The sequence below is a fragment of the Colius striatus genome, chromosome W, assembly GCF_028858725.1.
Source record: "Colius striatus isolate bColStr4 chromosome W, bColStr4.1.hap1, whole genome shotgun sequence".
Classification (NCBI taxonomy): Eukaryota; Metazoa; Chordata; class Aves; order Coliiformes; family Coliidae; genus Colius; species Colius striatus.
Genome location: NC_084789.1, coordinates 38,097,890 through 38,124,369, shown reverse-complemented (window position 1 = coordinate 38,124,369; position 26,480 = coordinate 38,097,890). Strand labels below are relative to the sequence as shown.

The window sequence follows — 26,480 nt, the reverse complement described above, 5'->3', positions numbered from 1 at the left end:
TACTCGACACAGTATCTCTCATAGAAAAAAATGTACAGCCTTGGAAGGTGGTGATAAATCTTGATAATCCTGTCTTTTCTATAATTGCTTCAGAAAGCCAAGACCAGTTTGCCTTTACCTGTCAACAAAAGCAATATATGTTCCAGGTATTGCCTCAGGGCTACAGTCCCTCTGTTTGCCACCAAATGATAGCAGCAGATGTAGCACTATAGTCTGGTACTGTCACTGTTTACAATTATACTGATGATCCATTGATTATGTCAGACTCAATATCAGAAATTGAAATAGCTCCTGAACCAGTGACAGCCCATTTACATGACCAAGGCTGGACAAAGAAAATACAGGGCCCTAATAATACTGGACAATTTGGGGGATTATTTTGGCATGGACAGATCAGAGAAATACCAAATAAGGTACAGCAAACAGTCCAGAGATTTCCTGTACAAACCACAGCGAAACAGTTACAGACCTTTTGGGACAATTAGGGTATTGTAAAACTTTTATGCCCATACTAAGGGTAGATATCCCTCTTATCTCCTGTAGAGGAAGCATTCCTTTATGACAAGTTAACAGAAGAGCACAAGGAAGATGCCTAGTTTACTGATGAAAGCACAGCATATAGAGAAACTACAGGGGAAATGGAATAATTTGCACCTACAGATTGCACAGTTGGACTGCGACCTATTAGTCTATATGCGAAGATTCATATAGTAAACCCTGAGAATGCTATATGGTTCTGTACCCCAAGTTCTCTTATTTTACATCCTTTGCTAATATCAGATCCTCGAGTACTTTGTACTTCAAATATCTTTGACAAACACCTGTGTCTGATCTAGAAGATACAGTATTGGAACAGTATTGCTGATATCATGAACTGAAAAGCGAATTGAAGTCCAATCTGAAAAAGTGAAGCCATAGTTCTCCAATGTGTAGACAATTACCCCATATCAGGTTACCAAATCTAAACTAATATTAGATGAAGTATCTGGAGCAACAGTGTATGTATTACTGAAAGATAATACTCCTGTTTTCCTTTTTGTCATGGTTTGACATGACAGCCTTCTCTGGTAAGGGAGAAGGGGCTGTAAGATGGCTCCTGTAAGAAGTTGCTTGAAACTCTCCCCAGCTCTGAGCCAGACCTACTTCTGGGGCTGAGCCAATTAGACACCTCCACGATCACTTTTTAAGAAGAAGCCAGAAGAGGAGGCTTCTTCCTCCTTCTTTCTATTTCTTCCCTCTTCTGTCCCTTCTTCTTCTCTGGCTGTTGGTGGTGCAATGAGTAAAAAGACTAAGAGAAATAACCATGCAGACTCCAAGGTTAGTTAGGATAGAAGGAGGTGTGCTTTAGCAAAGACTCCCCTGCATTCTATGGAGAGGACTGGTGAAGCTGAGATTTGTGTGCTTTTTGTTAAAGACGCCACATCAAGGGCAGAGATTTTGCTAAAGAACAGTGACTATGGCCAGAGGAGACGGTGTCCATGGGAGGAACCCAATCACTTCAATACAGATCTCGAGCCAGGGGCAGTGATTCTCTTCTTTTAAACTATGGCCGGAGGAGGCCGTGTCCTGTGGAGGGGACCCAATATTCACAGAAGCTATAACTGTGGGGAGGAACCCACGACAAAGCAGCTCATTAAAATTATGCCCAGAAGAGACCATGTCCTGAGGGAGGGACCCTGTATCTGCAGAAACTGCATCTGTGGCTAAGAGTCCACACCACAGGTATTCATTACGGATTGCATCCAGTGTGAGGGTCCCTGTATTGTCAGAAGCCGTAGCTGCTGGGAAGCACTCACACCAAAGTTCGTTAAGGACTGTGACCCCTCTATCGGAGCAGAGGAAGAATGCCAGGAGTCGTCCTCCTCTGAGAAGAGAGAAGGGACAGATACCATCTGTGAGAGACTGACCACATCCCCCATTCCCTGCCCCCCTGAACCATTGAGGGGGGAGGAGGTAGAGATATTGGGAGCAATGAGCTGGGCCCGGGAAGAATGGAGGGATGGGGGAGGGAGATCTTCAAGTGCTGGTTGCAATTTTCTCATCATCCTACTCCCTTTTTGCTTTTTGTTCTGTTCTATTTATTGTATGTAGTAGTATAAACTTTCCTCTCTAAGTCGAGTACTGGAGTCTGTTTTGCCCGTGACCATAATTGGCAGAGAGCCCTCGCTGCCCTTGCCTTAATCCACAACAACCTTGCTTATTTTTTTCCTCCCATTTTGCTGGGGCCTCTGTCATCCTAACAAGGCTGGGGGTGAATGGGGGGCACCGAGTGAGAGACTGTCGTGGTGCTTCTTTGTTAGCAGGGCCAAGCCTCTTTTATCACAGTTTTATCACAGGCTGGTTAGTTGTGTTTTGTAGTCTGTGCTATAAACACATACACTGTACATATTTCTGCAACACGCTGAAACATACTAAACCCACTCTGGTTTGCTGAAGGGGGAGCATTGCCAAGACCAAGTGCTGCCATGCTGTATGCAAGCCCCCAATTTATTGTAAAGAATTACATCATTTCAGTTTTTGTTATTGCTTTTACATCCTGCTGACCTTCAGACTTTGCCTGTTTTCCACTCTCTGCTACTTCTCACACTCACAATAGGACATTCTGTAACATTACCTCATTTGCCTACAATCAGTCTTATAATCTGAAGGTCAGTTTACATTTTTTGCCAATTACCAGTTTTTTATTCCCACAATGGGGTAAAGTTCTCAGTTTAATTTCTGGGTTTGTTTAGTTTGCCCTGTAATGTGGTAATACAAACATTTCACTAATCTTTTTTTTTCCCCTTACTGCTTCTGAGCATTTATACCTCCTAATTTTTTAAGTTGTCATACTCACTTTATTAAAATATAGAATCAGGAAATTGAAAAAAAAAAAGTAATTTCTGTCTGCAGAGGAGAACTGTCATCCCCATAATGTCACAAATCCTAACAAATCTAGGGCAATTTTTAAGTTAGCACATTTTGAGGCAATTCCTATCCTACATATTTGCCAACTTTTAGGTGAAATAAAGCAGAGCTCTTGCAGATAATAACCTGCATAAGCTATATTTGTTCTCTGGGCCTTTTCAATGGACTGTGCAAAGAAGGTGTGTTATGTTATTGACTTTATTTTCTTTGCTACCAAAACAACATTTTTACTGTTAGCTTTATGTATGAACAATTGGGTTTAGTTACATACAAATCATCAAAGATGCTGATACCAATGGCAGTTTCAGTGGTGGTTTTCTTTTCCCTGTCAGCTGTTTAACAATGTACATCAATACATCACAGCCATTCAGGACAGAAAGGGAAAATTATTTCTGCAGTTGAAACTAGAGAGAACATTTTCTTTTGACCAGAAGCAAAAAAAGTAGAAAAAAAAAGTGCTTTACTTTATGTTGGCATATGACACATTACCTATATGGGGACTTGGTATCAGATACTGCTCCATACCACCAATTCTCTACAGACAAAGCAACTACCAAATTCTTACTGCTGTTGAATTAGTAAGCAACTTCAGTACAACTGTGGAATATAAAAGTATGGATAAACATTGTTACTATGTTGGTATATGTTTGATGACAAAAGCAATGCTGAGATAAATCAATATATCTGTATAGAGATATGCAAATAGCATACAGCCACACAAGTCCTGGCAAGTGAGTACAGACAGCTACCCTGCCATCCAAGAACAGATGCCTGTCTGTAACAGAAGCCTATTTAGCATGTGAATTACTTTCAGCTGGGAGAAGGGAGATTCTCCAGTTGTCCTGTCATCATAAGTTCCTGAAGCCAGTGTTGGTCAAAGTCATGCAGCATTCTGTCACAACAGGAGTATTTTTTCTTGCTTTCATGTTTAGAGAGATTGTTTTAAACTATCTGCTATAAAAGGCTCAAGGATGTTTTTTGAGTTATGGGAAAGTGTTTTCTTAAAATAAGGTGTTAATAAAAATGTTAAACATTTTCTTTTTTTTTTTTTACTTTAAACAATATACTGTTTTATCTGTGTCACCACATTGCTGGGGCCTCTGCCATCCTAACAAGGGTGGGGGTGAATGGGGGCACCGAGCAAGAGACTGTCGTGATGCCGCTGTGCTAGCTTGGCCAAACCACAACATGCATGTACCTTAGCCCCGCTTCTCAGGAAATGGACAGACATCGCTGCTGATGGGAAGTAGAGTAACATTTTTATTTGCTTTGCTTCTTGTGCATGTGGCTTCGTTATTTCTCTATTAATCTGCTTTTATCTCAACCCACAAGGCTTCCATCTTATTTTCTCCCTTCCCTGGCTTGTTGAGGAGGGGGGGGTGATAGAACAGTGTAGTGGGCACCTGGCATCCAGCCAGGGTCAAACCACCATAACACCACATATCAGTGAGCTTTACAGTGACCATGCCTGCCAGGGAGGTGGAATGAGGTATTTTGACAGCCAAGTGAGTTCCTTTGGTGATTTGTTACTAGTATTCTGGGAGGCAGCCTCTGCAATTAGCATGCTCCACTCGTCCTCAGATTTCCAAGCAGAATGATAAGACCTACTTTCCTCAGTTTCAACTCCTACTAACAGAAGACTTGCAGGATAAAACATAGCTTATTTTTTAATTCCATGTTTCTAGAACCAGTCCAAGCCAAAACACTGGGGTGGGCCCTAGATCAGGGAGGCCACGTGCAGGCACTCTTTGCAGTTCCTGAGGAGAGGATAGCATCTAGCCTCTGACCAGCCTGGCAGGCTCCCCAACTGCTCAGAGTAGCAATAACTAACTTTTCTCTGTGGCTGAGCTTCACCTGTTCTCCTCAGCCGCCCTCTGCTTCCTCTGCCCCACACAAAGAACGGTGCACCTTTTCTCCCTTAATTCGCTGCACCTGCCCCTAACCAAAATGGCTAATGGCCCAATAGCAGCATCACCCCTTGCTTCCCTGCTCTCTCCCAAAATGGCGATGAGTGGGCGTGGCTTGCTGCCTGAGTTGTTGGGGGGGGGGGGGGGGGGGGGGGGGTGCGCGCGCTTGCGCTCGCGCTCTGGGTTGGCTGAGTCGGTATTCTCTCCGTGAGGGTGCGGATAATAGGCCAGCCCCGTCCCAGTCTGATGAGGATGGTGGGTGTGAAGGTGATCACGAACGACACGGAGTTCCAGCTTGAGCTTAGTGCTGCTGGCTCCCGCCTGGTCGTGGTGAAGTTCACTATGCGGGGGTGAGTAAGAGCTGGCTATGGGCTTCCCCGTCTCTTCACAGTGGGTAGGGACGCTCCATGTGCCTAATCTGCTCCCAGGCTTCCTGCCGCGACCTCGTTTCCATTAAGGCGGAAGAGAGAGAGCTGGGCCTGACCCGCTGAGAAGTCGCCCTGTTATCTGGCCTTGCTGCTCCTGCCCTGGTATGGAGTTGAGGAGGCTTTTCGGGGCCTAGAGAACGTCTGGGGACCTTGAGAGGGTTTGGGTATCTTTGTTTATTTGTGAGGTAAGACTTTAAACTTGAAAAGTTCAGTTAGCTATTAAAATGTTGTATCATTTTGGTTTTTAGCTAGCTGCTGTGAGTAAAAGCTATGAGATAATTGTTTTTTAGATTTAGTGATATTTCCTATCTATAGCATGTGAGTATAGTCACAGAGTCAGAATGGTATTTCCTATTTCTGGTGTTAGATTCACCTTTTTGTAGCTGAGCCAGCTTCCCTTGCCCTCTGAACTTGTCATTCTTCAGGTGCTCTGAGGAGATCGGGAGCTTAAACTCTGATTGTAGGTCAGGAAACCATTGTTAATAGGGGGCCCAGATGTCCCAGTGTGTTAGATTCCAGTTAAATTAATGGCTGGATATCTTAGCATATTAATATCTGTGAGTTTACCTTACTGTGCTGCTGTGGATCTATGCTCTCTGTCAAGAGAGAATAGGAAAGGTGGAACAGATCTTGTCTGTGCTGTTGTACAGCCGTATGTGCTGGCAGATTCACATTGGCACAGCTCTCTGATTTAGATACTGTCTACGTTGTTGGAGGGAGTGTCTACTGGGATTTTTTGCTGTCTTGCTTTTTAACTGTTGCTTTCACAGTGAGCTGAGCTGTGAGGTTATACCATTGCAGGAACAATTGCAGGTGTATGCTTCATATATGCCAGCAAAGGTATAATAATTGACAGATACGTATTTTTATAGCAGAAGTCAGGCCTGTTCTACCAGGGTCAAATAAGAATTGTAGTAAGTGAGTTTTATTGTAGTAAGGCTCTTATGATTCCTGCTAAAGGTGTGATATGTTATTAGTATTAGGTATTTCAAGTCATATATAGATCTTACTGTCAATATTTTTTTTTTTTTCAGAGGAGGTAATGTGGAGTGTTAGCAATAGTTCTCTAAGTGGCTAGTGTTTTGGTTGGGATTGTTTTTTTTTTTTCTTGTTTCAGGAAAAGTAGGTAACTCTTTGCCCTCCCTTATGTCACTTTAGTTACCAAGACTTTGGCTTCTGATAAAAGATGCTGAAGCTATACCCATTAGATGGAAAATATGAAATTAATAGATGAAGCTAATCATGTGATATTGAAGTTGTCTGATGAAAGTGGGAATTAACACTTCGTGATGTGTTTCTAAATGTTATTCTTAATTGTATCACCAGGATTGCTCACTATCCATCAGCCAGGTAGGAAGGTTATTTTTACATGCCCTAAGGATAACAGTAAGAATGTGGTTGTGCTAATTCTATTTGGGGCAGACTTTTTTTCAAGAGAAGATTGAGTGAAGTTTAACTATCTGTTTTGTGGGTGTTTTTTTTTCTCCATAGATGTGGCCCTTGTTTAAGGATAGCTTCAGCTTTCAGTTCTCTGAGTAACAAATATCCCCAGGCAACTTTTTTGGAAGTTGATGTGCATCAATGCCAGGTTGGTACTCCAAAACATATTTTCAGTTTTAAGAGAAAAAGCAGATATTGTAGTGAATGGGAAATTTGAAGGACAACTATGCAGATAGTATACTAAGAGTACTATCCTGTGACTGTGGACATGTTTAGTGAATCACAAATAACCATATTGTGCAAATCTCCAAAATTAAGATCTGCCCGAAGATATGAACATGCAACATTCTTCTTTAGAAAAGTATTCTTGGAGTTACCACTGTGATGTCCTTTATTTAAGCGATGTATGGACAGTTTAACAGTCCTTGCTGCTTGCACTATTTAGATAATACCATTAAATATAGAAGGTAGCACTATTATGGATTAAAGAGAATCTAGCCAAACAGATATTGTTGTAATTATTGAGAAAAAAACATTTAAAAAAAAGCAATAAACTGCTATGATTAGTGAGACTGGATTCCTCTCAAGTACTACTCAACTGTTTTTAACAGACAACAGTGTTGCAGGTGAGCTGTTGACTGAATTAAGGGTTGTTAACAAAAATTAACAATGGCATGTTGAAAGAAGTGTCTTGAATTACTGCAAATTATAATGGAGATGAACATCAAAGTGGTAACAATGTTTGCAAATGACATAAAATTATGGAAAGTTTTGGGAAAACTGCTATGGGTATGTAACGGGTATGAATACAGGTAGAAATCCAATGGAATTGATCTGCAGTAGCAGGCTGCAATTTATGGGTGTCCATGAATGTGACTTGGAAGAGGATGGAATACAGGTGTAAAGAAAGCTTGTAAAAATAAGTGTTAAATTAAGCTGTCTTCCACTTTGAGAGCAAATGAGAGTAATATGATATTATTGTGTACAAAAAAAATCTACTGACAATATGAAGTCTGTTGAAAGAATGACCAAATATGTAAAGGATTGGGAAGATCTGAAGAGCATAATTTATCTTAAAGTTGTTGATTATTTGCTAACATATAAACAGCTTTAATTTATTGTTTGATATTTTAGTTGACGTAGTTTGATTAATGTTTAGTGTGTGCATTGTTATTGAGGTGCAGCAAGCTAGTGTTCTTGTCTAATATTAGTAGTATTGTTAGGTAACACTAATTTATGCATTCCAGGGAACAGCTGCTACCAATAATATATCAGCAACACCAACGTTTCTCTTTTTCCGGAACAAAATGCGAATTGACCAGTATCAAGGAGCAGATGCTGTAGGTTTAGAAGAAAAAATCAAGCAGCACCTGGAGAATGATCCTGGCAACAGTGAAGATACAGACATCCCAAAAGGATATGTATGCTACTCTTAAGATAATTTTTTTTCTTGTTTATCTTGAACATTTAAAACGTTGCTTTCTAAACATACTCTAAGTCAAATATAATACTTTGAGCAAAACTACAAGCTCCCTATGACTTTGAGAAGATCACTTGTCTGTGTTTCCTTTTTCAAACAACTTAAACTTAACATGTACGTATTTAATATGGTTATAGAATAGTAAAACATTTTAAGAAAAATCTCCATATGTAGCCCCTGAGTTATTAAAATAATGAATTTAATGTTTTATGATGTCCTTTTTGCTGTAGCTGTCTATTCTGCTTCTTTCTTCCCTCTTGGATCTCCTGATCTGTCTTCCCAAAATATTGTAAAAATGTCTGTGGAAAGAGACATTGTTAGACGTGGTTGTCAAACTGAGAAGTTGCTCTAGTTTTTCCTTAAGAAATTCTCTCTTGATTATGTGGTGGTAGGATCATTTAGGGTTTTCCTATTTCCTTCCTACTCTTTCTTTAATTTTCTTTTCTTTCTTTAAGAGATTAAATAGAGGGAGAGATTCTGTTGCCAGAGGAATTACCCTTCATAACAGTTCAGCTCCATCTTCTCTAACAACTTGCTCTGAAAATAGGATGCCCATTGGGAGGATGTCTTTAGATAGGTGGTGTCTCATGGTGTTTTTGTTTTTGCCTAACTGGTAATGTTTACAAAAGTGGATGGTACTATGAAGTGTTCTCTTTTGATTTCTTTTTGCCTGTAAAAGAATGACAAGGATGTAAAAAATGGCCCAGGAATGCTTGGAGAAGTTTCTGTGCCTGGTCCAAGGGGCACACAAGAATTATTGCTTGCTGATTGTGAATGTGCTTTCAGTTTCATGTTTAATGAGCATCATTTTGCTTCTGTAGGGTTACTGCGTATCCCAGGTATTCACAGATAATGTAAACTAAGTAAATACCTTATTCTTCAATAATCTGCTTAAAAAAAGTGAACACTTCTAAATTTGTCCCCAAACTAAATAGCTTGGAAATCTTGCATCAAAATAATAAATTGATATTCATGAGCAGATTATATTTTTGGTCATTGCATGACTTGCCCATGTCTTCTAGGTAAATCAAAACTTTATAGGTGCAACTTGACTTTTTGGCCAAAATTTCAATAATGCAGCAATCCACTTACAAATACTGGTGTTCTCAGGAATATATTTTCACTGTGTTCTCTTTGTTTTCATGTTACCTCAAGGCAATTGTGTGTTGCAAATCATAAACCTGTCTGACAGCTGTACGATTAAACACATGTAAGTGAACTTCAATGTGACAAAATGCTTTCCTAGAGCTGTCATCGTAGGGGGTGTTCTCCAAGCAATCCTTGGTGTAATATTACTCCTTAAATGTAATTGTCTATTGTTTTATCAAAAGTATGAACACATTTGCGGTGTATTATGTTTCCCTTAGTTACATGTCAGTTCAGTGCTTAGCTAGTTGTTGTGGTGTGCACATCATCTTCAGTAAGTTGTGGAGAACAGGAGAAGTGCCTGAGGACTGGAGGAGAGCAAATGTCACTCCAGTCTTCAAAAAGGGTAAGAAGGAGGAGCTGGGTAACATCAGACCAGTCAGCCTCACCTCCATCCCTGGAAAGGTGATGGAACAACTTCTCCTGGGTGCTGTCTCCAGGCATTTAAAGGACAAGAGGGTCATTAGGAGCAGTCAATATGGTTTCACCAAAGGGAAGTCATGTTTAACCAACCTGATAGCCTTTTCTGAAGATGTAACCAGGTGGATAGATGGTGATAGTGCAGTGGATGTGGTTTATCTTGATTTCAGTAAAGCATTTGTCATTGTCTCCCACAGCATCCTGGCAGCAAAACTGAGAAAGTGTGGGCTGGATGATCAGGTAGTTAGGTGAATTGTTAACTGGTTGAAGGGAAGAAGGCAGAGAGTTGTGATCAATGGGGCAGAGTCTAGTTGGAGGCCTCCATCTAGCAGAGAAAAGTGCTGGGACTGGTATTTTTCAATATATTCATTAATGATCTTGATGAGTGAACAGAGGGCACTGTCAGCAAGTTTGCTAATGATACTAAACTGAGGGGAGTGGCTGACACACTAGAAGTCTGTGCTGCCATTCAACGAGACCTGGACAGACTGGAGAATTGGGCAGGGAGAAATCTAATGAAATTCAACAAGGGCAAGTGTAGAGTCTTGCATCTGGGAAAGAATAACACCATTGTTGTGCTTTGGCCCAGCTAGCACAGCAGCACCACAACAGTCTCTCACTTGGTGCCCCCATTCACCCCCACCCTTGTTAGGATGGTGGAGGCCCCAGCAAAATGGGAGTAAAAAGATAAGCAAGATTGTTGTGGATTGAGACAAGAGCAGGGAGGGCTCGCTGCCAATTACAGTTCCAGGCAAAAACAGACATCAGTACTTGACTTAGAGAGGAAAGTAGGAAAGTTTATTCTACAAGAAACAGAATGGAATAAAAGCAAACAGGGAGTAGGACGATGAGAAAATTACAACCAGTACTTGAAGATCTCCCTCCTTTCTTCCTGGAACCAGTTCACTGCTCCTGATATCTCTACCTCCTCCCTCCCCCCTCAACGGCTTAGGGGGGGCAAGGGAGTGGGGGATGTGATCAGTCTCACAGATGGTCTCTGCTGCTTCTGTCTTCTCAGATGAGGATGACTCCTGGCATTCTTCCCCTGTTCCAACACAGGGTTCCTCCCCCAGGACACAGTCCTTAAAGAACTTCTCTGATGGGGGTTGTTCCCAACAGCTGAGGCTTCTGCTGATACAGGTTCCCTCACGGGATGCAGTCCTTGGTGAATATCTCTGGCATGATTGTGGAGACATCTAATTGGCTCAGCCTCAGAAGTGGGTCTGGCTGGGAGCTGGGGAGTGTTGAGAGCAACTTCTTACAGGAGCCATCTTTACAGCCCTCTCCCCCTTACCAGAAAAGGCTGTCATGTAAAACCATGACATTCCACCCCTCCCCTTTACGAATCGCTTTTTAAGGAGGAGCCAGAAGAGGAGGTATCTTCCTCCCTCCCTCCCTCCCTCCATCTTCCTTCCTCCCTCCCTCCCTCCCTCCATCTTCCTTCCTCCCTCCCTCCCTCCCTCCATCTTCCTCCCTCCCTCCCTCAGCGGTAGAGATTTATTTTGCTAATGAGCCTGCATCAGGGCAGAGACTCATTTTTCTACAGCTGCCCCTAGACCAGGGGCAGCGATTCACTTCATTAAAGGCCCTGAGCCAGGGACAGTGACTATGGCCAGAGGAGGCTGTGTCCCATGGGGGGGACCCAACCACTTCACTGCAGACACCGAGCCAGGGGCAGTGATTTTCTTTTTTAAAACTATCGCCAGAAGAGGCCATGTCCCGAAGGAGGGACCCAATATCACTATGGTCGGAGCAGGCTGTGTCCTGAGGAAGGGATCCAATATCCACAGCTGTAACTGTGGGGAGGAACTTGCGACAAAGCAGCTCATTAAACTTATGCCCAGAAGAGGCCATGTCCTGGGAGAGGGACCCTGTATCTGCAGAAGCTGTCTGTGGGGAAGAACCCACAGCAGAGATACTCAGTAAGGACTGCGTCCCATGTGAGGGACCCTGTATTGGCAGAAGCCGCAGCTGTTGGGAACAACCCACACCAGAGAAGTTCGTTAAGGACTGTGTCCTGGGAGAGGAACCCTGTGTTGGAGCAGGGGGAGAATGCCAGGAGTTGTCCTCATCTGAGAAGAGAGAAGTGGCAGAGCCCATCTGTGAGAGACTGACCACATCTCCAACTCCCTGCCCCCTTGAGCCGTCGAGGGGGGAGGGAGGAGGTAGAAATATTGGGAGCAGTGAGCTGAGTCCAGGAAGAAAGGAGGGATGGAGGAGGGAGATCTTAAAGTGCTGGTTGTAATTTTTCTCATCATCTTACTCCCTTTTTGCTTTTATTCTGTTCTGTTTCTTGTAGAATAAACTTTCCTACCTTCCTTTCTAAGTCGAGTACTGGAGTCTGTTTTTGTCTGGATCTGTAATTGGCAGTGAGCCCTTCTTTGCCCTTGTCTTAATCCACAACAACCTTGCTGATCTTTTTACTCCCATTTTGCTGGAGCCTCTGCCATCCTAACGAGGGTGGGGATGAATGGGGGGCACTGAGTGAGAGACTGTTGTGGTGTTGCTGTGCTAGCTGGGCCAAACCACGACAACCATGTACCAGTACAGGTTGGGGAATGAGCTCATAGAGAGTAGTGTAGTGTAAAGGGACCTGGGGGTCTTGGTGGACAGTGGGATGACTGTGACCCAGCAATGTGCCCTTGTGGCCAAGAAGGCCAATGGCATCCTGGGGTGTATTAGAAGGACTGTGTTTAATAGGTCAAGAGAGGTTCTCTTTTCTCCTCTTCTCTGCCCTTGTGAGACCACATCTGGAATATTGTGTCCAGTTCTGGGCCCCTCAGTTCAAGAAGGACAGGGAGCTATTGGAAAGAACTCAGTACAGGGCCACCAAGATGATTGAGTGGAGCATCTCCCTTATGATGAAAGGCTGAGGGAGCTGGGACTCTTTAGCTTGGAGAAGAGGGGACTGAGGGATGATCTCATTAATGTTTACAAACATGTAAAGGTCAGGTGTCAGGAGGATGGAACCAGGCTCACATCAGTGATGGACAAGGAGCAATGGGTATAAACTGGAACACAAGAAGTTCCAAAGAAACACAAGGAAGAATTTCCCCCCCCCCCCTCTCTGTGAGGGTGGCAGAGCACTGGAACAGGCTGCCCAGATGGGTTGTTGAGTCTCCTTCTCTGGAGACATTCAAAACCCCCTTGGACAAGTTCCCGTGTGACCTACTCTAGGTTGTCCTGCTCTGACAGGGGATTGGACTAGATGATCTTTCGAGGTCCGTTCCAACCCTTAAGATTCTGTGATTCTGTAATACATTAAACTTAGCTGTGATGGATATCTGTGGAACACAATTATGTTGATAAATGCAAGTTCTGGTTTTCTTGAGATTAAATATTTTAAAATTGCAGCTAGCCATATCTGATCAGACAAATGTAAGCAACCTGTAAATCCAGCTGGATCTTTCTCATTAAAATTAACTGCAAGGGCTTGCATTTCTAGCAGTTCAGCTACTTGCTAACTGTTCTGTGGCATGCCTTTCGCTTCACTTTGTATGTGAATACTTACATTTATAATTGTGAAAGCCTCTATGGGAATGTGAAAAAACAAAATTCATCTCATTAGCCTTGCAGCCCTAAACACACTCAAAATCATTCAAGTAGCAAGTTCAGGTCTGCTCACTTAGATTGGTTTTGACATGAACACACTATCTTTGAAGAAAAGTTAACTTTCTTGGTGGTGTCTTACCCTAAAGCAGCATTTCAGGGTTAAGTGGAATTTGTGCTTGTCTCACACAGCCCTGAACACACTAAATTTGTAGGGTATGTTCAACAGAAACTGGGCTGCTGTTGATACCGTGAAAATATCCTTATTCTCTTATGAGCTATATTCCTTCTCTTTTCTTAACCTTGTATCTAAAGCAAAACCTAATTTGGATGTTGGGAAGGAGATAAGTATTTTTTGTTCAGAACAACATAGCTTCAAGAGTTAAGGGAAGTGACAAATGGAGAAAGAGTTATATTCTCTCAACAGCCTCTCTTTGGATCCTGTTGGTACCCTGAGTATGCAGTAATTTTCAAGCTAGCATGTACTTTTTAAAGAGTAGTCATTCTATGAGACCTAGTACATGCCTTTAAGAAGGATATTTTGGATTATCATCCTAAAATTTCCTTGAGTTTCTTATGTCTGGAATGTTCTCTGCATGCTGATCTTGAATTTGTGTTATGAGAGATGTTGATACTCAGTCTTCAGACCTTAAGATATTAAATTCTTCATTTTTACCCTGGATTCTTATGTGCTTGGGTTACTTTAGTTGCAGGGGAAAAAAAAAAAGATTATCTGGAATTTGATACAGATTATTCTGCTTTGCAATAGTACCACCTTCTAAATGGCTTGGAGCATGGATAGCAGTCTGTTTTCATCTGCGAGTGGACTCTTTACAAAAGAGCTGAGAAATAAAGCAAACCCATTCATTGTAGTATGAGGTAACACAGGCATGCAACGGATAAAATACCAAGAGCAAATTTATTCTTGTTATCTCACGATCTGGGGAATCTCTGAAAGAGCCCCCAGGCAGAGGCACCATGGAGCCAGCAGCAGAGTGAAAAGACAAAGACTTTGAACCTCCTGCTTTTGCCTCTGAATCAGGGATTGTTTTTTAGGTGTAATTTTCCATTGTGCTTTGATCTTTCCCACAGCAAGGCAGGAATCTTGAGAATGTCTGATAAGCGCCTCTGATTCCATCACAGACCTGTGTTATCTGAACAAGAATGTTCTACTTGCCAAGCGCAGAGGGCTAAACAGCAATTGGCATCATTGATATATGTGTATTTTGACACCCCAGCTGCAGGTCACTTGAGTGTATTTACAATTCTCCTCTACAGGTCTTCCCTTACATTCCCACAATAGTGATTTGTGTAGGTTCTGTTTTCCCTAGAGAAAGGAAAAAGCAAGTTTCATTAAGTTAATTTGTATATGTTGCTAAAGAAAGTAAACTAAGACTAGCTTGGCATATGAAGCCTGGCAAGAACTATAGTGGTGGTCTTTTAATTTGTTTTGCAATACATAGTATATTTTGAGGGAGACCCATCTTGATGAGTTTCTATGAAGTTGATCATAGCTCCAGTGTAATGTCAATTTGTCTGTGTTGTGATGTGACTTATGATGCTGTAGTCTTCTTTATCAAAAGTTTACCTGAAAACTCTCCCTGTGCGCAGTTTCTTATTCTCAGAATGTCAAGTATATGTTCAGGGGTACGTGATTTTGAACTCAGCAGGAAAACTTCATTATTATGAATAGAATATATCCAAGCACAATAGTATTCATAGATTTTGTTTGTAACATCTTTTGATATAAACCCCTGAGACTTTCTGTGTGTCTCGTGTTTTTCTTTTTTTTTTTAAATCTGTTGAGGGAAGAATTTCATTAATTCCAATGCTTACTGATCCTAGATGAGTTCATGGTGTGCTTATGCATTCAGTGATGCTCTTGCTTTTACTTTCAGATGGATTTAATGCCATTTATCAATAAAACTGGCTGTGAATGTCTTAACGAGAGTGATGAGCATGGATTTGACAATTGTTTACGTAAAGACTCTACCTACTTGGAATCAGACTGTGATGAGCAGGTAGAGTAGATGTTTTTAAGTGAGATTTCAATGATGGTCTAGTCTGCAAGCATTTTTTAAATAACTTGTCTACTTTGTATTGTTATGGTAGAGTAACTAAGAGGTGGGAGATGGTGGTAGGATGCAAGTAAAATTAGTATACAAAGGTGGTTGTAGCATTTCCAGTTTCATATCCCTTTATGTATGGGGAAAAAAAAATCCAATCCTGATATTTTAAAGTGACAGTAGTACATGTGTGGGATACAGTGAAAGTTAGTACTTACATTTCAAGGCTCAGCCTTATTTCTAGTTAATTATGGCATTGTGTTTGCTTTTAAGAATAAAGAAAACAGTCTTTAACAGCAACTTTTTTTCTCTACAGCTGCTAATTACTATAGCTTTTAGTCAACCGGTCAAGCTTTATTCTATGAAACTTCAGGGGCCAGATAACGGTGAGTGTTTAGCTGAATTTTCTGAAAATAACATTGTCCCTGGAACCTTTTACCTTCCAAGAATCCCACAGCAGCTTCAGTAAGTCTCTTGTAATTTGCTATGTAATTCTTATCTCATTCATTTTTCATTGGCCTTGTGCATGGATGTTTGGTATGATGCAAATGTAAGTATTTACTGAAGTTTGATATGCTGCAAAGAAAAAGTTATGTTTAATTCAAGAATTCATGTGACAGTTAGTGAAGGGTACAGCTTAGTTTTTATGGTAACTTGGTTTATGTTATAAAATTATAAAATGTTCAGATGTGTTATGATATGGCAAAACTGTTATCTTTAGACACTTTTATTGGAATTAACTTTTTGGTGGAATTCTATCTCTGTCATGTAGATGAGTAGTGCAACTTTGGATGCCCTTTAATATCCAGGGTAATGATTTAGGCTTGACAGGTAAGATATTGGAACTGTAGAAGCTTGTGCCTTCCTTGATTGGTATTTAGAGACTGTTATAAGTGTGGGTTTCTTAAGCAGCATTTGGAAAATATATTTGAACAACACAATACCACTCCTGTATCTTAACACAGGGCAAGGTCCAAAGTACATTAAAATCTTTATCAACCTTCCTCGATCTATGGATTTTGAGGAAGCAGAAAGAAGTGAACCAACTCAAGCTCTGGAGCTGACACCAGATGATATTAAAGAAGATGGTATTGTCCAGCTTCGCTATGTAAAATTTCAGAATGTTAACAGTGTAACTGTAAGTAGTTTCTGTTTTGAGATCTGTGCAGACTGAAAACTTCATAGGCTTTTAAAGCACTGTATGTGTTTGATGTCATTGCCAATGTTCTTAGTTGCTCTCTGCTGGTTGTTTACTGTGTTTGTGCTAAAAGTATTTCAGGTGAGACAAGGTTCTGTGTGTGTACATTGTTTTGTTTGACCTGGTGTGAGACAAAGTTTGCTTTCATCTCTTTATGAGCTAGTGTGCTGTTTAACACAACATATACCTTCTTGAAAGGTATCTTGACTTCCTTTGAAGAGCTGAGGAGGCAAGGAATTCAGTCTCTCAGTAATCTGATTGCAGAAATGACGTTTTTCTCCTAGCATCAAGTGTGAAATACTTGCAACATCTTTAAACTCCATACCTGTTCTCTATGAGGGTTCTTAAATGCTGTAATTAAATTACCTTTGTCTTTTAATGATCTATAATTCTTTTGTTGAAAGAGACTTTCCACAGATTTCACATAGTTTTTTACTCCTAAATGCAGGTGCAATTTCTCCCCTTCCATTTGAAAATACAGATTCTAGTGCAATATGTGTGATGACTAAATTGATGCTGAAATTGCTTTATGCTTGGCATCATCCTGGTACTGCACAGTCCATGTTTACTGCGCTGTTGGGTTGAACTGTTTTTTTTCCAGTATGACTGCTGGATTCTTTTCCATGAAAATGCTTTTTGTAGTGAATTATATGTTTGCAAATTTATAGACTTATAGTTGATTGAATTAAACTATACTTTTAATGGCCTGGCCACTGAAATCACCATCTGCTTATGAGTTACCTGTAACTCCAAAACATTGATCCACCATTGATACATTTTCATTTCTGTTATTTCTATGGAGTTACCTTTGCCACCAACTTTATCTTCCCCCAGTGAAATAGAGATGGGTCATATAGGCTTACATTCTACAAAGTTGTGCTGAGAAGTACAAGTTATGTATTCTTCATTAAAATCCTGTGTCAGCTTTAGACAGGATGATGTGTAAACAGTAGACAAGTGATAAGGTGATTAAATAGTTATTCTGTTTGTTTGCACTCTGCATGCAAAGACACTGCAGTAGCACTCCCTTAGTTTCCTAGTTAAACCTGGATTCTGTATTTAAGGCTTCCTTAAAATGAGATGGCCAGTAATCTTGTCCACCACCTTGCTTTTTTTTGTGCAGGCAATGAAATTCTGGTTACTTACCTATTCCTGTGGATAAAAATCTTCCATTTGGTTCCTAATGAACTGGAGAAGGCATGGTTTTCATATACACAAATTGTCCTGTTTTTCTAGTGTGTGAAATCAGAAATAAAAGTGAATGTTTCCATGTCAGTATTGGCAAGTTCATACTTCATCAATATATAAAAATCACTGCTAGGTTGTTTAATTTTAACTTAGCTGGTTTATTAATACTATATCTTGTAGTTTCTAATCCAATATAATTCAGCATATCTATTGCTGTGTTCTCCCTATTTGTTATGTTGTTCTCTTCATTACTGCTACTTCAGTGGCATTTCTTGAATTTCTTGTATCATTACTGAGACAGAATTTGTAAGTACATTGCAATTCACCTCTGAACAAAAGTTGGTCCATGATATGCCCTTTTTTTTTCTTCCTGTTGGAAGAGTACTTTCTTTGGCATTTCAACCTTTACGTTCCATGCATATTGTATAGGAAAGTACATGATCTTGTGACTGGAGGGAAGCTGTTTGGGGGAGCACATGTCTGTATTAGTTTAGTTCAACAATCTGTCTTGCTTATGATGCACGCATAGGCATATGGTGTTGCCACAAAAAAAAATCAAGTACAGAGTGGTCTGTGGCACAGACATTTTCTGAGGCAGAAAGGGCATTTTCATAGTTACTGGCTATGGCTTGTGGAAAGGCCCTTGCCTGCTTATTGTCCTCCTCTCTTTGCTCTTGATGCCACTACTTGCTTGATTTTTTTCCTTTCTTCATGCTCACAGTGGAAAGATCCACAAACACCTCATTGCTATTCTAACTCCCAAGTTCCTTACTAATACTGCTTCACACAAAAAATTCTTTCATTTGTCTTTTTAAAGTGTAGTGGTTTTGGCAATAATTCCTTGATCAGTGTTTCAAAATAAGCTCGCTATTTGTTTGAAACCCTAAAATACCGCATTAATACTAGATGTATGATGTTAAAACATGTAACTATGCATGCTGTAGTAGTAAAGTACATTAGTGGTTTTAGGGGCTTCAGCAAACATAGTTAAATTGATATTTAACTTCATTTCAAGTTGGATTCCAGAGAATAGTGAATTGTGATGTCTTCAATCCTGTTCTTGCTTGCTGAACGTGGTATCAGGTCAGAAGTGGAAACTGGGAAAGTTCAAGCTCTTTGTGTGTTTTTTGTTTGTTTTTTTTTTTTTAACAAATTACCAGGAAAACAATAGCATTCTATATAATAATTTAAAATAAGAGAACAGTAGTTTCTCTAAAGGTTATAGAGGCCTTTATGAGTGGAAAACAATGTTAATTTGGTTAGTTCAAAAATCATGCGGACCTAAGGTAAGCTCTCCATCTCCAAATTAATGCAAAAAACCTTAACTCTTGTGTTCTTTTTTCTATAGTTGTTTGTCCAATCCAATCATGCTGATGAAGAAACAACAAGAATTACGTACTTTACATTTATTGGAACTCCAGTCCAAGCAACAAATATGAATGACTTCAAGCGAGTGAGTCCTCTTTCTTAAAAGCACTTTTGAATGTTTTAAACTGACTCAGAAGTGGAACAAATAAATCTGACTCTTGCTACAATTCCACAACTTATCCAAAAGAAAAACTGTAGCTTTACTTTAAAAATGTTTGATTTTGCTTACAAGATTTTGTTGTCAACTTTATAGAATAACTGATAATGCATATATGAAAACTTGAAGGACTGTCAAGTTAATTACACTATATACAATGCTGGGCTTATTTAACAGTTGTGGGATTCATGTCTATTTTGGAACTTGCTTTCCAATGGTATTCAGGAAGTAGAGAAGCAATTGCATGTACAAGTTAGACTCCTTGTGATTTACTTGATTTCTACTTCAAAGTATTTTATTCACTGGACAATGTGAAGGTTGAGATTTGAAAAATTTGATCACAAGGTGTCACTAAACATCTGCCTTCTAAAGAGCTACTGAAGAAGCAAACATTTTGTTTGTGTTTTTCAGCTTAACTTCTCATTTCTAAAAAACTAAAAAGGCAGAAGAAATTTTAAAGTAATAATAAGATTGAAGTGGTTTTGCATTACTCCCTTTCTTGCTCCCTCTGCTCATCTAGCGTCTTATTCACCTTTTCCACAATCTCAGTACTGATGCAAAAGTCACCTTCTCTGGATCTTCTACCATCAGGAAAAGCCTTCTCTATCTTCTGGCTCATCAACTCATCTTTCCCCTCCACTTCCTGCTCCAAATCTTACCTTAAACCTGTCTCTTCTCTTACCTTTCAGTCTTAGCAAATTTCTGTCCCATTGTTATCCTGAACTTCACACTTTAAAGGTGTAGTATACAGTACTTTTACAAATTACTTCCTGAAACTGCCTGTATTGAATTTCCTTAAGCTCCTTGAGATGTAGCTTGTGAAATGCTCTACCAAGACTTGACTTTTTTTAATATCTTTAGCGTAACTTAGTATTCTTCTTTGTTGTGACTCTTCAGTAAGTAGGCATGCCAGAATAGGCTGCAAAGTACTGATCTTTGTCCTTCTAATGGCACTGGGCACTTGCTTAGGAAGACACAGTGTGGAGCTGGTGAGTGTTTGCACTCAGTATGTGGCCTGATTAGAGTTCTCCAACAGCATCCTACTAATTTTGGTTGCGCAGCCTCTTTATATGTATTTAAACCAAACGCAACCAACTCTGCTCCAGAAGGTTCAGTAATAAAGTGTTTCTGGTCCTACTCTTGGTAATAAACCATGAATTTGTCTGTGGTTTCGGTCAGTCAGGTCTGGATGGATGCTTAGGAAAAAGCCAATCAATGGAAGAAAAGCCTGCTCCAAACCTGTCACCTTCTGTGAGGGTGCAGGCTGTAACCCCTACCTTAGAATGCACTAGATGACAGCTAATCTGAGAGGAAGGGAAATGGATCTACTTCTGAGAATAATGTCAGTTGTTTGGTTTAAGTTCAAATAGCCCATTTCCTTTTGGGAAGATGGTGTGGGATGCTCAGAAAATGGTTTTCTTTGACCTGTGATGACAAAAATTCCACATCAGTGTAATTGATTTTTTTATCCACAGATAATACACATGGGTGAATTGTCACTTCCTGCCTCATACTGGTGTAGCAATATCTTTCATGGATGTTTCACACTTGCTAACACCTAATCTTTAATCTTATAACTGTGCTTGTTTTCTTCTGTGTTGTGTGATGTTTTTCTTAATCTGTGAACAGTTTGTTCTCTTGGAAACACAAAGAATAAATATTGCTTCCTGACATCTTTAGCTTTATTTTTTTTTTTACTTGATTAATTTGATCAAATGGTTTGTCTTCTGATAATTCTTTTCTCTTCTTTCCTCATGTTGTCAGATTGGAATTTTCCTGACCTTAAATATTAGGGTTGAATTTACATCTTGGCGAAATGCTCCTGACCAAGTGTTCCTTGAAAGTGAAAATGGTCTTTAAAAGTACTTTTTATCAGTAGATATCAAGTACTTTGTGACAGTGATAGCTGACCAAAAGCATCTGGATAGCAGAAATCTCTCTCTGGAAATTTGACAAGAAATTAAGAAAGGGGGGAGGATGATCAGGAAGAATCCTTCCAGTGGGTAAGACTTCCCTAGTTTGTGGCTGTGGGTGTGTAAGAAACAAACAAGTTTTCCTGTGAAAGACTTAGGACAGACTCTGCAGTGAAGCACTCTTATTAAGTGTTCTTGCAAGAGCGGGTGTCCTAGCTAGTAGGCACACCTCATGCATCCAACATTCAGCTTTTTATTCCCTATCCCATCCACAAGGACCCTCCTTTGTTTCCTCACTGACTAGATATTCCAAGGTTTACAATTTACCTGAGGTGTCTACAGTCTCCTCAGGGAATGTCTAATTCTTATCTTAATCTCCTATCCCCCCCCTTTGCCTGTTTGTCCCCTTTTATTTTAAGATTTCAAAACTTGTCTGGTAGCCAGTTAGCAATACAAAGAAACTGAAACTGATATCGGTAGAAATTCTTTTGTCTTAGTCCCCTTGGCTTCAAACTGCAAAGACAACATTAACATTTTCTACAGGTGTTGGGAGTTTTTTTGCTTTGTTCCTTTCCTAGTTTTGTATTTCACTATTTGAGTGAATCTTATACAGTATATTGTCACTTCACTGTGTAGATAATTAATACTATATTGGCTATAGCAGTCAATTGCTTAGAATAATTAAAAAAAAGTTCTGCTCTATTTTTAGCATTATTATGAGTAGTAATGGGAAATTCTGTGCTCCATTTGTGGGATCTTGAAATCTCTGTTCGTATGAGTTCTGACAGCACCTTGTCAGAGCTGTAAGTGCTGCTCTTGAGCTAGATGGATATGAATTGGGAATCCACAGTTCCTCTTACAGTTTGAAGTCTTAAGCTTGAAGACATACTTTATTTTTATTTTGCTTAGACTTATAAAGGGATTATTTTTTTTTTTCCAAGGGTCTGCAAAAGCACTAGAATTCTGTTAATCTTCTCTGAAAAATTACTAAAATGCCATCACTTTCTGCTCTCAGGATTTTGCGTTCGGTTTACCTTAATGAAGGAGTCTGGATACCCTTCTGCAGCAAACTATGCTAACCCACAGAGCAATATCTAGGGTGCTGGAGTTGCACTTGCTGTTGTCTAGCCAACCAACTTGCCAGAATCTGGTGGCAGTGGTTATCTTTTCTGAAAAGGGAATCACTAAGCTAACTTTGGTTCCAGGTGGAGTTTGCAGAGTTGGAAGGAGACATGGTAAGGAATGTCTTCATAAGGAATAATTGAATCAAGTGACTTCCAAATTTCTTTATAGATTTGAGTTGCACTGTAAAGTAAATGCTCTGTGAGCTACATGGCAATGATGCCAAGGGTAATGGATAAACTTATATTTGAATACCCAGTGGTTCTCCTCACTATTTTTTTTAATCACAAAATGGTAGGGGTTGGAAGGGACCTTTTAGAGATCATCTAGTCCAACCAACCTGCCAAAGCAGGTCACACAGGAATGCATCCCAGATGGGTTTTGAAGACACTCCAGAGAAGAAGAATTATAGAATGGTAAGGGTTGGAATGGACCTTTAGAGATCATCTAGTCCAAGCCCCCTGCAGAAGCAGGTTCACCTCAATCAAATCGCATAGGAACATGTCCAGGCGGGTCTTGAAGACCTCCAAGGAAGGAGACTCCACAACCCCTGGACTCCACAACTCCACAACCCGGAACAGGGCAGCCTGTTCCACTGCTCCATCACCCTCACAGTGAAATAGTTTTTTCTTATATTTAAATGGAACTTTTTGTGTTCCAGCTTCATCCCATTACCCCTTGTCCTGTCACTGTATACAATAGAAAAAAGGAATGCCCCAACATCCTGTCATCCACCATATAGATAGATACCTGTAAATATTAATGAGATACTTCCCCCCCCCCCCCCCCAATCTCCTTCTGCAGACTAAACAGCCCCAGTTCCTACAGCCTTTCCTCATATGAAAATGTTCCAGTCCCCTGATCATCTTGGTGGCCCTGTGCTGGATTCTCTCCAGAAGTTCCCTGTCCCTCTTGAGCTGGGGAGTTCAGAACTGAACACAGGACTCCAGATGAGGCCTCACTAGGACAGAGTAGATGGGGAGGGGAACCTCCCTTGACCTGCTGACCACACTCTTCTTGATGCATATTGTGTATTAAGGTTGAACTGCTTGATATACAACACATCTATTCTTAAGTGTGTTCTGTTGCATTTACTCTCATCTTACTTTTCAAAGTGAGACTGATGCTTTGCTGTCTGTATGAGTACTAAAGATAAGGTTTCTTGTGTCTTGTATCCCTCTTACCCTTTGAGAGGGATTTGCAGCTTATGCAACTGCTACAATAATGCATGCATTAATGCATTGAGTAAAAAATTCAGTTGTACTTGTTTATTTTGAGACTTAATATGGTGGGACTTCTTTTGGTTAAACATGATTTCTGTTTTTTTTCTTGCTAGGTAGTTGGCAAAAAAGGAGAGAGCCACTAGGACACAGAAGACACTGGAAGGCCTTATTGCAATCAAAGATCTTCACTTTTATCTGCAACTCCTGGATAGGTGCTTGACCATAACCAGGGACTGTCAATCTGTTTAATTTAATGCCATTACCAATAAATCATTGCTTTTGTTGACATAGATTACAATATATACACACTAGGGAAACTTCCTACACATGTTTGTAAATAAAATTCATTACTTCTTCCAAGTTTACATATTCTAGGAATTGTGCCTCTTCCTTTGTTCCATTTAAATGTCAGAATTTGACTGGCTTATTTTTAGAAACAAAAGACAGAATGTAGCTTACATTTGTTCAGAGAGTTTAAAAAGTCAAAATTAAAACATCAATAGCCTTCAGACATAATCTAAAAATAAAATCTAAGCTACTTTCCTATAAGAACAAGTGAAAACTTGGGATCATTCTTCCCACAAACTACAGATACTTTTCATATAGGAGTAACTTTACCTGTTTGGGAAATTTCCATTTCCCTCCCAACCTCAGAAAACAAAGGAGAAAGCATATTTTTAGTGACCATTCCATTAACTTGAAGATTTGTCATAAATGGCCTCCTGATATTAGCTGTTTGGCACTGAGAATTTGTGTGTCTTATTGAAAGTGTTTAGGTTTTTCAATATTACTAGAAAATGCTGACCTGGTTTCCCAGACAGAGTAGCATGCTGTGCAGTTAGATAGATGTTTGTGCACCCCACCTGAATGTAAATTCTTTATTTATTGTGTGAGTTTTCTCTCTGGAGCTTGATAAGAAATGTTTACTGCAAATATCAATTTTGCATATTAGTTGGAATTCCTATACTACTTTGGTAAATTTTCTTAGAATTGTGCCATAAGCATTGATCACCACCACATACCAAGAATATTGTGTAAATTCCCAGTAGAACTTGCTTAAGTATTTTAATTGGCATAATTAATTAATTTGTAAAGTTAAATTTGTTACATTTCTAATTGGCATAAATCCCACTAAGGTTTAAATCCTGTCTCAATTGTCATTCCTTCCTGTTAGCAGGTATTTGCTCCAAACAGAAAATGACATTGTCTAGAGAAGCCTCTGAGAGGTGGGCTTTTTTTTTCCCCCTGTATCACTTCCTTCTCCCTGGTATTTCTCTACTTCCTTCTCCCTGGTGTATTTCTCTACAGTCCACAGCATGTGATGATGACTCAGTTTCTTTTGTACCTCCTTCAGGGGGAGGGGTGAGGTGTAAGGTATGTGATGCACAGAATAGAACTGAAGGCAATGTGAATAACTTCCTGTTAATAATTTTGTATGCTAGTTACCTTTTGTGGGTTCTTAAGTGCCTCATCTTAAATATGGCTTACCTCATATTTATACCTGAGAGATTTGATAATCACTACATTATCTTTGTAAAAGATTAGTCAAATATATAGGATTTGAGACTTTTCTTGTGTCCTTGGTTACATGATGCATACCTTATATAATGATACTATGTACATAGATTTAAATAAAAGTTTAGATGTAACTGTCACATGATTTGCTTAATGAAAAGTTGGGTAGGATTATGCATGAGTGAGTGTCGTGGTTTTGCCCAGCCGTGAACAAAGAGCCAGGAGGGTGCTCGCTCACTCCTCCCCTCCCGGTGGAGTGGGAAGGGGAACCAGAGAAAAAGGGGAAAACCCACGTAGGTTGAAATAAGAGCGGTTTAATAGAACAACAATAAGAAGAAACAGGTTCAGGGGGAAAAAGGAACAGTTACAAAAGGAATGGCGCGTGCCGCGGCTGCTCACCATTCGGGACCCGGTGCGACCCCCCCCCCCCTCCCCCCACCGGCAGCCCCGCCTGTGCTCCCCAAGCCCCGCCCCCGACTAGCTCCCTGCTTCTAGGTACTGGGCATGATGTCAGTATGGTATCGAATACCTGTTGGCCAGCCCAGGTCAGCTGCCCATGCTGTGCCCCTTCCTACTTCCTCATCAAAGTTAACTCTATCCTAGCCCAAACCAGGACATTCCACCCCTTATTCTATACCATCTACATCATGCCTAATTTCACAATATACAACATCTGAGCACCACATTTCCTCTCCCTGAAAAAAAATATGGGCACACACAGAGAAAAGTATATCATTCCCTCAGTTTATAGGCCACCCCCCTAACATTCCCGTTAAGTCCATTTAGCCGTTTAGTCCATAACGTCAGGTCTTATTCATCATAAATCTTTCACAGCAGGGCAGATGGGGTGTGTGTGTGGGATAGGTCACTGCATGCAGTATCAGGATTTTGCAGTTGGTCTTTTAGGTGTGTCTTATCTGTAAGTTGAAAGCACTGATCTTGAGGATGTCACTGGGCACCAATTCACATTCTGCTATTCTGTATCTTGCTTGTCCATGTCCATCTTTCAGTGATCTGGGTGGTCCTTTCTGTAGTGTCAGTGATATGGCATAGAGCAACTATGGTAATGACGACATACAACAACAATGTTATTTAACAACTAACATAATACAATTTGATTTATGGAATTCACAGGCTATTCTCACCCAAAATCAATTTTCCTTGAGGTACACACTGGGTTGTCCCATCCTTACACATCACCCACCAAGTGTACCCAGATCCCTGAGCAAAAACAATCCCACGAATGGGTTTACCTTTACCCAAGGTAGGACTCACCCATACTGCTTTCCCTAACAGATCTTTTACGTGCACTACAGGGACTTTATCCCCTTCTACAGTATGTAAAAGTTCCAATTGGGCAGGGCCAGCTCTGTTCACAGATCCTCTGGAGTTGACTAGCCAGGTGGCCTTTTCTAAATTTGTGTCCCAATGTTTGAATGTCCCACTCCCCATT

At 40.3% G+C, this 26,480-nt stretch overlaps 1 protein-coding gene across 6 annotated transcripts; it reads left to right on the top strand.

The window, feature by feature from the left end:
- The first annotated feature begins 4,991 nt into the window (after positions 1-4,991).
- On the top strand, positions 4,992-25,081 carry LOC133628511 (thioredoxin-like protein 1). 6 transcript variants are annotated; one of them, XM_062016771.1, is made up of 10 exons: positions 4,992-5,164; positions 5,243-5,427; positions 6,401-6,592; positions 6,734-6,830; positions 7,930-8,103; positions 15,176-15,298; positions 15,660-15,729; positions 16,309-16,481; positions 19,078-19,182; positions 23,630-25,081. In XM_062016771.1, exons 5-10 carry the CDS (start codon positions 7,990-7,992, stop codon positions 23,759-23,761), a joined length of 717 nt encoding a protein of 238 aa, XP_061872755.1. In that variant the 5' UTR covers positions 4,992-5,164; positions 5,243-5,427; positions 6,401-6,592; positions 6,734-6,830; positions 7,930-7,989; the 3' UTR covers positions 23,762-25,081. The 6 variants fall into 6 exon arrangements, 4 of the variants coding, with proteins under 4 accessions (XP_061872755.1, XP_061872754.1, XP_061872752.1 ...); XR_009820733.1 differs by lacking the exons at positions 5,243-5,427; positions 6,401-6,592 and adding an exon at positions 21,019-21,257 and having other exon boundaries at positions 23,630-23,798; XR_009820732.1 differs by lacking the exons at positions 5,243-5,427; positions 6,401-6,592 and adding an exon at positions 21,019-21,257 and having other exon boundaries at positions 23,626-23,798.
- The last annotated feature ends 1,399 nt before the right edge of the window (positions 25,082-26,480 follow it).

Bases quoted from the DNA above. Each gene is read 5' to 3' on its own strand.
- LOC133628511 (XM_062016768.1), top strand. From the start codon at position 5,061: ATGAGGATGGTGGGTGTGAAGGTGATCACGAACGACACGGAGTTCCAG. The intron at 8,104-15,175 runs GTATGCTACTCT...TTTTACTTTCAG, and splicing joins CAGACATCCCAAAAGGATAT to ATGGATTTAATGCCATTTAT. The intron at 15,299-15,659 runs GTAGAGTAGATG...TTTTCTCTACAG, and splicing joins AATCAGACTGTGATGAGCAG to CTGCTAATTACTATAGCTTT.